Source organism: Dendrobates tinctorius, unplaced genomic scaffold (genome assembly GCF_039654945.1).
Source record: "Dendrobates tinctorius isolate UK_male_01 unplaced genomic scaffold, ASM3965494v1 ptg000070l, whole genome shotgun sequence".
Classification (NCBI taxonomy): Eukaryota; Metazoa; Chordata; class Amphibia; order Anura; family Dendrobatidae; genus Dendrobates; species Dendrobates tinctorius.
The window spans coordinates 91698885-91710325 of NW_027361738.1; the positions used below are offsets into that span (position 1 = coordinate 91698885).

The 11441-nt window shown below is 48.6% G+C and overlaps 1 protein-coding gene across 1 annotated transcript; it reads left to right on the forward strand.

The window, feature by feature from the left end:
• The first annotated feature begins 184 nt into the window (after window positions 1-184).
• Window positions 185-4685, forward strand: RPA3 (replication protein A3). The gene is made up of 4 exons (XM_073582117.1): window positions 185-488; window positions 1823-1897; window positions 3112-3220; window positions 4418-4685. Exons 1-4 carry the CDS (start codon window positions 390-392, stop codon window positions 4498-4500), a joined length of 366 nt encoding a protein of 121 aa, XP_073438218.1. The 5' UTR covers window positions 185-389; the 3' UTR covers window positions 4501-4685.
• The last annotated feature ends 6756 nt before the right edge of the window (window positions 4686-11441 follow it).

Consider the following 11441-nt stretch of genomic DNA (forward strand, 5'->3'; position numbering starts at 1 on the left):
TGGAAGCAGTGAAGCCTGACTGTGACTCATCTGGGGGGAGGAGCGGTCAGGAGAGGAGTAGCTGTGGAGAAGTGCACGTGAGTTAACCCTTCTGTCCCAAATATATCCTGCCAGTTCCTCCATGGCACATAGAGTGTGTGACTGTGTGTAAGAGGAGGGACGCAGCACATCGTCCTCATCATCATCTGCAATGACCCCTGCGTCACCTTTAGTCCCAAATAAAGATACACTTGATTGGTTGAGCAAACTGAAAGCTTGGTCCTGATTGGTTGGAGTCGGTGTCAATGCGCGCAGTGGACGGTCATCCCTGTGTTCTTAATTGGTCGGCGGGTGTCACGTGGCGTTGTCAGTAGTTTCCCGCCTGTAGAAGAAGAGCTCGGAGTGAGAAAATGGGGGATGTGAACGACGCGCCGCGGGTGCGGATCAACACCAGCATGCTGGCCCAGTACATAGGAAAGCCGGTGTGCTTCGTGGGCCGGGTGGAGAAGGTAACGGCGCCGCGTAACTTTATTACCGCTCCCCCAGGACTACAAGGCCCAGCATGGCCTGATGCCCCTACTTCCGCTCTGGGCGCAGTCTGCTCCCCCTAGGACTACAAGGCCCAGCATGGCCTGATGCCCCTACATCCGCTCTGGGCGCAGTCCACTCCCCCCTAGGACTACAAGGCCCAGCATGGCCTGATGCCCCTACATCCGCTCCCCCTAGGACTACAAGGCCCAGCATGGCCTGATGCCCCTACATCCGCTCTGGGCGCAGTCTGCTCCCCCTAGGACTACAAGGCCCAGCATGGCCTGATGCCCCTACATCCGCTCTGGGCGCAGTCCACTCCCCCCTAGGACTACAAGGCCCAGCATGGCCTGATGCCCCTACATCCGCTCCCCCTAGGACTACAAGGCCCAGCATGGCCTGATGCCCCTACATCCGCTCCCCCTAGGACTACAAGGCCCAGCATGGCCTGATGCCCCTACATCCGCTCTGGGCGCAGTCCGCTCCCCCCTAGGACTACAAGGCCCAGCATGGCCTGATGCCCCTACATCCGCTCTGGGCGCAGTCTGCTCCCCCTTGGACTACAAGGCCCAGCATGGCCTGATGCCCCTACATCCGCTCTGGGCGCAGTCCGCTCCCCCTAGGACTACAAGGCCCAGCATGGCCTGATGCCCCTACATCCGCTCTGGGCGCAGTCCGCTCCCCCCTAGGACTACAAGGCCCAGCATGGCCTGATGCCCCTACTTCCGCTCTGGGCGCGGTCCACTCCCCCCTAGGACTACAAGGCCCAGCATGGCCTGATGCCCCTACATCCGCTCTGGGTGTATTCCGCTCCCCCTTGGACTACAAGGCCCAGCATGGCCTGATGCCCCTACATCCGCTCTGGGTGTATTCCGCTCCCCCTTGGACTACAAGGCCCAGCATGGCCTGATGCCCCTACATCCGCTCTGGACGTGGTCCGCTCCCCCCTAGGACTACAAGGCCCAGCATGGCCTGATGCCCCTACATCCGCTCTGGGTGTATTCCGCTCCCCTTTGGACTACAAGGCCCAGCATGGCCTGATGCCCCTACATCCGCTCTGGGTGTATTCCGCTCCCCTTGGACTACAAGGCCCAGCATGGCCTGATGCCCCTACATCCGCTCTGGGCGCGGTCTGCTCTGTATTCTGTCTGTGCCTCCTCCTGGATATGTAGGAATCCGTTGTGGCCCGTGACCCCCTCGTGTGGCCCCTCACACCAGCGCTGGAGTTGGTTCTTCTGCTTCTGTCGTTTTTCTTGTGATCCCTGAGCAGCGGATTTGATACAGGATTTATACTGACCACGTTATCATTTCCCAGGTTCACCCCACGGGGACATCATTCATCCTGTGTGACGGAGCCGGACAGAACACCACAGTGGAGCTAGCGGAGCCGGTCAGTGGCTGCTGTAGAGATCCATGGAAAGGGCGGAGGACGGCTCGTTTGTCTTGGTTTTATTTTACCATTTCACTAGCTGTAATCTTGTAATTTTCACACTCTTGGGGTATGTGCACACGTTGCGGATTACCCTGCGGATTGTTCTGCGTGGAGTTGGCTAAATCCGCAAGTAAAATGACCCGCGTCTTACCTGCGGATTTCCCCTGCGTTATTACACGTGTGGATTCCTATAATGGAGCAGGTGTAAAAACGCTGCTGATTCCGCACAAAGAATTGACATGCTGCGGATTCAAATCCGCAGCATGTGTACAGCGTTTTTGCTTTTAGATAAACTTTAATGGTACCGTACAACGCAGCAGATTCTGTTGCAGATCTGCAGGGCCGAATCCGCAACGTGTGTACGTTAAGATTAATGCTAGATCCTCACTGCGTCCTGTACAGTGACTGATAACCCCTCTAAATACAGTAGATAACACAGGATCCACCATTCACAATAGGTGATGTCACAGCTCACCTCCTCCTCCTGTACAATGACTGATAACACCTCTAAATACAGTAGATAACACAGGATCCACCATTCACAATAGGTGATGTCACAGCTCACCTCCTCCTCCTGTACAATGACTGATAACACCTCTATATACAGTAGATAACGCAGGATCCACCATTCACAATAGGTGATGTCACAGCTCACCTCCTCCTCCTGTACCACATTAGAGCATGCTGAGATAACACTTCTCTAGACAGATATTGAGTCTATTGCTGCTTGTGGAGTCCAGCATTAGGCCTAGTAACCGGTATTATAGCTGCAACACTATGGTTTTTATTTTTTGTGATATGAAAGTTGTTACAACAAAAGTTAAACTTTTGTTTAATATGTCTGATTTAAGCAATGGTTAGTTTTCTGACAACGTTGTATTTAAAGGCCTTATGCGGTGTCAGCACATGTCGGCCTTTATTGTGTAAGGTGAAGGTTTTTCCCTTTTTTATATATTTTCTGTTCCTAATGGCTCTGGAGATCTCTGCTTGTCGTCATATTGAACCTGATTTTTCCTGTGCCGCTCGTGTGACGGCCGCTCTGATCCGCTGCCGTTCTGGTCTGAGTCTTACATGAGCAGGACGGGGGATTGTGGTCACTGTTGGTTTCCTAGTGATTATTCACCGCCGGCTGTCTTTTTTTTTTTTTTTTTTTTTCTTTTTTTTCTTCTCAGCTCGACGAAGAATTATCCGGAGTGGTTGAAGTTGTCGGCAAAGTTACACAGAAAGCCACAATCCTGGGGGTGTCGTACGTCCCTTTCAGGGAAGACGTGGCTTCTTTCGGTGAGAACAGGGGTCTTTTACAGAAAGCGAAATAACACGCGGCGCTGGCCGTGACAATATTTAGCCCCTGCGGTTCTCTACGCCCTTTGTGGTCCCCTGCAAAATCATTATTGTGATTAATGGGGTCCCAAAAATTGAAACCCCGGTGGGGGATTGGGTCGTCAGCCTCTACATATACTTTTATTTAATTTTTTATATCTTAAATGCATATATTTAAGCCTATAAAAAAAAATTGCACCTCTAGGTTTTTTGTTTCCTTGACCTGTGTGTCTTCTGTGGTCATAAATCAGCACAGAGGAAATCACAGAGAGAAGTGGGAAAACTCTCTAGCTGACCGAGCTCACTGACTGATTCTCTGTGAATTCGTTCTGCAGCCGGTAACTGATGGTGTAAACACACAGCACATTCAGAATGCCAACTGGTCAGCAGTCGTATTTTAATGAAGCCCAGTTATAAAGATGTTTAGCCTTAAGTACATGCATTCAAAGAGTCACTCTTAGTACACCTGTATGAATAATCTTTATATAGCGCTAACATATTCCGCAGCGCTTTACAGTTTACACACATTATCATCACTGTCCCCATTGGGGCTCACAATCTACATTCCCCATCAGTATGTCTTTGGAATGTGGGAGGAAACCGGAGAACACGGGGAGAACATACAAACTCCTTGCAGATGTTGTTCTTGGTGGGATGTACTCACGGACCGCAGTCTTCAGTGATTTTTTTCTGTGCCGCTCTGCTCCTTTTGAGGCAAGGGCCCGCCATCAGACGGCCGGCGATCGCAGCGCACGGACTGGCCGGCCGGGGCTCTCCTCCTCTGAGTGCGACGTGTATTTCTGTGCAGCCGTCCCGCTGTGGTCAGGAGGAGCGCTGTCCAGTCCGTGCACTGCGATCTTAGACGTCCGTCTGATCGCGCCCTTACACTGGGGTCTACGTGGGAGCTGGGGATTGCTTTTACAATGCAAGTCTATGGCGTGTCAGAGCGAGACTTCTGGGTCACACAGCGCTGCGATCCAGAGAATCCAGTCATCAGTCTCACGTCTCAGAAGAGGTCGATTGGTGGGTATATGCAATTTTACTCCATTTAATGGACTCTGTGCCCCTATATAAGGTCTGGGGGGACCGATGATGTTACAGGGTATCACAATTCCGCATGTAAACAGACCGCGGCTTCTTCTTGTCTCATTTCTCCAGATCTGAACCTTTACGATGAAGCCGTGAAGATAATTCATGAATTTCCTCAGTATTATCCCTTTGGACAGAAAGGACTGGAATAAGACTTTTCCTCTCCCGCTGATCCAGACTCTGCAGCGGTGTGTGCGCCATCTTATTCCAGCAGCGGCTCTGACCTGGAAAGTAATATTAGACCTGGGGAAGAGACAGAGCCCATCAGACACTGCCGGACAGTCGTGATTTTGCTGTAAATCTCCCGTCTTTTCGTTATAAATGGTTTTTTTTTTTTGTTTCTTGTCTGTCTATTTTTGTGAAGAAAATGTATAATCCCTGGGAGCTGAAACGATCTGACAACCTGATGTCTCCCAAGCAGATATTGGCCCAGAGTAGTGGCCCCTCCAAAACTAAATATGGACCTACAAATATAAGGAAGCAGAGGACAAATAGTGGTTTGTTTTAATTATTAATCTTTATTAAACAAATCGTACACTTAGATAAAAATACCTTGGGAAACACAGACTACAAGAAGCCACTGCAATCACAGAGGTTAGGCATACCTTATCTATTCATGTATAATAATGTGGGTGAAATGGCCCCTTAAATATATATATTGGTCTTCAGTAATACAATCAATGCACTGGCGGATGTAAAAATACATGTCAGAAAAAACATTTATTCATGTAGCTATTCCTCATATACATGAGGCAAAACTATCCTAATATTCCTTCATGACAGTTAGTGCTTGTAAGAGTCAATGCGCAGACAAATCCAATTTCTCCAGCAAGTAGCAACCTAGGTTTTACTAGTCCAGTGACTTATTCATACAAATGTGCTAGATTTGTCTGAAATAATTCAAATTATTGCAAAGTGCTGCATGCTTAATCGTAAAACAATCCAAATGGATGAGGTACAGGCACATTAACGCTGGGAAATGGTTTATAAAGGTAGTGTCTTACTTAAATGCACATAAAAGGAAAAATAGATGGGTCAGCCCAACATTTTGCATTACAGTTAGTACTTATGAGATTCAATGTGCAGAGCAATCAGCTCCTTGAGAGTATTACACCTATGCTATATAGGTCCAGTGATTTACATAGACTATCAGGTACAACTATTAGCTCAAAGTAATTTTCCAAATGGAGTTATTAGCAAGAAACTGTATCACAATTGGTGCCAGCAAAATGATGCGGATGCGTTACCATGGAGACCCACTTACCGGCAGTCTAAGGAAGCGCACTTAAAGTAAGACACTGACTACCTTTATAAACTACTAGCTGAAGAGCCCGGCGCTGCCCGGGCATAGTAACTAACTGGTTAGTTGTAGCAACTTATAATTATCCTCCATCCCACAGTCGAATGCCCATATACCCATCATACATATCCTCCATCCCATAGTCGAATGCCCATATACCCATCATACATATCCTCCATCCCATAGTCCCGTGCCCATATACCCATCATACATATCCTCCATCCCATAGTCCCGTGCCCATATACCCATCATACATATCCTCCATCCCATAGTCCCGTGCCCATATACCCATCATACATATTCTCCATCCCATAGTCCCGTGCCCATATACCCATCATACATATCCTCCATCCCATAGTCCAGTGCCCATATACCCATCATACATATCCATCATACCATAGTCCCGTGCCCATATACCCATCCCACATATCCTCCATCCCATAGTCCCGTGCCCATATACCTATCATACATATCCTCCATCCCATAGTCCCGTGCCCATATACCCATCATACATATCCTCCATCCCATAGTCCCGTGCCCATATACCCATCATACATATCCTCCATCCCATAGTCCCGTGCCCATATACCCATCATACATATCCTCCATCCCATAGTTCAGTGCCCATATACCCATCATACATATCCACCATCCCATAGTCCCGTGCCCATATACCCATCATACATATCCACCATCCCATAGTCCCGTGCCCATATACCCATCATACATATCCTCCATCCCATAGTCCCGTGCCCATATACCCATCATACATATCCACCATCCCATAGTCCCGTGCCCATATACCCATCATACATATCCACCATCCCATAGTCCCGTGCCCATATACCCATCATACATATCCTCCATCCCATAGTCCAGTGCCCATATACCCATCATACATATCCTCCATCCCATAGTCCAGTGCCCATATACCCATCATACATATCCTCCATCCCATAGTCCCGTGCCCATATACCCATCATACATATCCTCCATCCCATAGTCGAGTGCCCATACACCCATCACACATCCTCCATCCCATAGTCCCGTGCCCATATACCCATCATACATATCCACCATCCCATAGTCCCGTGCCCATATACCAGTCATACATATCCTCCATACCATAGTCCCGTGCCCATATACCCATCATACATATCCTCCATACCATAGTCCCGTGCCCATATACCCATCATACATATCCTCCATCCCATAGTCCCGTGCCCATATACCCATCATACATCTCCACCATCCCATAGTCCCGTGCCCATATACCCATCATACATATCCTCCATCCCATAGTCGAGTGCCCATATACCCATCATACATATCCTCCATCCCATAGTCCAGTGCCCATATACCCATCATACATATCCACCATCCCATAGTCCCGTGCCCATATACCCGTCATATCCTCCATCCCATAGTCCAGTGCCCATATACCCATCACACATCCTCCATCCCATAGTCCAGTGCCCATATACCCATCATACATATCCATCATACCATAGTCCCGTGCCCATATACCCATCATACATATCCTCCATCCCATAGTCCCGTGCCCATATACCCATCATACATATCCTCCATCCCATAGTCCCGTGCCCATATACCCATCATACATATCCTCCATCCCATAGTCCCGTGCCCATATACCCATCATACATATCCTCCATCCCATAGTCCAGTGCCCATATACCCATCATACATATCCTCCATCCCATAGTTCAGTGCCCATATACCCATCATACATATCCACCATCCCATAGTCCCGTGCCCATATACCCATCATACATATCCACCATCCCATAGTCCCGTGCCCATATACCCATCATACATATCCTCCATCCCATAGTCCAGTGCCCATATACCCATCATACATATCCTCCATCCCATAGTCCAGTGCCCATATACCCATCATACATATCCTCCATCCCATAGTCCCGTGCCCATATACCCATCATACATATCCTCCATCCCATAGTCGAGTGCCCATACACCCATCACACATCCTCCATCCCATAGTCCCGTGCCCATATACCCATCATACATATCCACCATCCCATAGTCCCGTGCCCATATACCAGTCATACATATCCTCCATACCATAGTCCCGTGCCCATATACCCATCATACATATCCTCCATACCATAGTCCCGTGCCCATATACCCATCATACATATCCTCCATCCCATAGTCCCGTGCCCATATACCCATCATACATATCCACCATCCCATAGTCCCGTGCCCATATACCCATCATACATATCCTCCATCCCATAGTCGAGTGCCCATATACCCATCATACATATCCTCCATCCCATAGTCCAGTGCCCATATACCCATCATACATATCCACCATCCCATAGTCCCGTGCCCATATACCCGTCATATCCTCCATCCCATAGTCCAGTGCCCATATACCCATCACACATCCTCCATCCCATAGTCCCGTGCCCATATACCCATCATACATATCCTCCATCCCATAGTCCAGTGCCCATATACCCATCATACATATCCATCATACCATAGTCCCGTGCCCATATACCCATCATACATATCCTCCATCCCATAGTCCCGTGCCCATATACCCATCATACATATCCTCCATCCCATAGTCCCGTGCCCATATACCCATCATACATATCCTCCATCCCATAGTCCAGTGCCCATATACCCATCATACATATCCTCCATCCCATAGTTCAGTGCCCATATACCCGTCATACATATCCTCCATCCCATAGTCCCGTGCCCATATACCCATCATACATATCCACCATCCCATAGTCCCGTGCCCATATACCCATCATACATATCCTCCATCCCATAGTCCAGTGCCCATATACCCATCATACATATCCTACATCCCATAGTCCCGTGCCCATATACCCGTCACACATCCTCCATCCCATAGTCACGTGCCCATATACCCATCATACATATCCTCCATCCCATAGTCCCGTGCCCATATACCCATCACACATCCTCCATCCCATAGTCCCGTGCCCATATACCCATCATACATATCCACCATCCCATAGTCCCGTGCCCATATACCCATCATACATATCCACCATCCCATAGTCCCGTGCCCATATACCAGTCATACATATCCTCCATACCATAGTCCCGTGCCCATATACCCATCATACATATCCTCCATACCATAGTCCCGTGCCCATATACCCATCATACATATCCTCCATCCCATAGTCCCGTGCCCATATACCCATCATACATATCCTCCATCCCATAGTCCCGTGCCCATATACCCATCATACATATTCTCCATCCCATAGTCCCGTGCCCATATACCCATCATACATATCCTCCATCCCATAGTCCAGTGCCCATATACCCATCATACATATCCATCATACCATAGTCCCGTGCCCATATACCCATCCCACATATCCTCCATCCCATAGTCCCGTGCCCATATACCTATCATACATATCCTCCATCCCATAGTCCCGTGCCCATATACCCATCATACATATCCTCCATCCCATAGTCCAGTGCCCATATACCCATCATACATATCCTCCATCCCATAGTTCAGTGCCCATATACCCATCATACATATCCACCATCCCATAGTCCCGTGCCCATATACCCATCATACATATCCACCATCCCATAGTCCCGTGCCCATATACCCATCATACATATCCTCCATCCCATAGTCCAGTGCCCATATACCCATCATACATATCCTACATCCCATAGTCCCGTGCCCATATACCCGTCACACATCCTCCATCCCATAGTCACGTGCCCATATACCCATCATACATATCCTCCATCCCATAGTCCCGTGCCCATATACCCATCACACATCCTCCATCCCATAGTCCCGTGCCCATATACCCATCATACATATCCACCATCCCATAGTCCCGTGCCCATATACCCATCATACATATCCACCATCCCATAGTCCCGTGCCCATATACCAGTCATACATATCCTCCATACCATAGTCCCGTGCCCATATACCCATCATACATATCCTCCATACCATAGTCCCGTGCCCATATACCCATCATACATATCCTCCATCCCATAGTCCCGTGCCCATATACCCATCATACATATCCTCCATCCCATAGTCCCGTGCCCATATACCCATCATACATATTCTCCATCCCATAGTCCCGTGCCCATATACCCATCATACATATCCTCCATCCCATAGTCCAGTGCCCATATACCCATCATACATATCCATCATACCATAGTCCCGTGCCCATATACCCATCCCACATATCCTCCATCCCATAGTCCCGTGCCCATATACCTATCATACATATCCTCCATCCCATAGTCCCGTGCCCATATACCCATCATACATATCCTCCATCCCATAGTCCAGTGCCCATATACCCATCATACATATCCTCCATCCCATAGTTCAGTGCCCATATACCCATCATACATATCCACCATCCCATAGTCCCGTGCCCATATACCCATCATACATATCCACCATCCCATAGTCCCGTGCCCATATACCCATCATACATATCCTCCATCCCATAGTCCAGTGCCCATATACCCATCATACATATCCTCCATCCCATAGTCCAGTGCCCATATACCCATCATACATATCCTCCATCCCATAGTCCCGTGCCCATATACCCATCATACATATCCTCCATCCCATAGTCGAGTGCCCATACACCCATCACACATCCTCCATCCCATAGTCCCGTGCCCATATACCCATCATACATATCCACCATCCCATAGTCCCGTGCCCATATACCAGTCATACATATCCTCCATACCATAGTCCCGTGCCCATATACCCATCATACATATCCTCCATACCATAGTCCCGTGCCCATATACCCATCATACATATCCTCCATCCCATAGTCCCGTGCCCATATACCCATCATACATATCCACCATCCCATAGTCCCGTGCCCATATACCCATCATACATATCCTCCATCCCATAGTCGAGTGCCCATATACCCATCATACATATCCTCCATCCCATAGTCCAGTGCCCATATACCCATCATACATATCCACCATCCCATAGTCCCGTGCCCATATACCCGTCATATCCTCCATCCCATAGTCCAGTGCCCATATACCCATCACACATCCTCCATCCCATAGTCCCGTGCCCATATACCCATCATACATATCCTCCATCCCATAGTCCAGTGCCCATATACCCATCATACATATCCATCATACCATAGTCCCGTGCCCATATACCCATCATACATATCCTCCATCCCATAGTCCCGTGCCCATATACCCATCATACATATCCTCCATCCCATAGTCCCGTGCCCATATACCCATCATACATATCCTCCATCCCATAGTCCAGTGCCCATATACCCATCATACATATCCTCCATCCCATAGTTCAGTGCCCATATACCCATCATACATATCCACCATCCCATAGTCCCGTGCCCATATACCCATCATACATATCCACCATCCCATAGTCCCGTGCCCATATACCCATCATACATATCCTCCATCCCATAGTCCAGTGCCCATATACCCATCATACATATCCTCCATCCCATAGTCCAGTGCCCATATACCCATCATACATATCCTCCATCCCATAGTCCCGTGCCCATATACCCATCATACATATCCTCCATCCCATAGTCGAGTGCCCATACACCCATCACACATCCTCCATCCCATAGTCCCGTGCCCATATACCCATCATACATATCCACCATCCCATAGTCCCGTGCCCATATACCAGTCATACATATCCTCCATACCATAGTCCCGTGC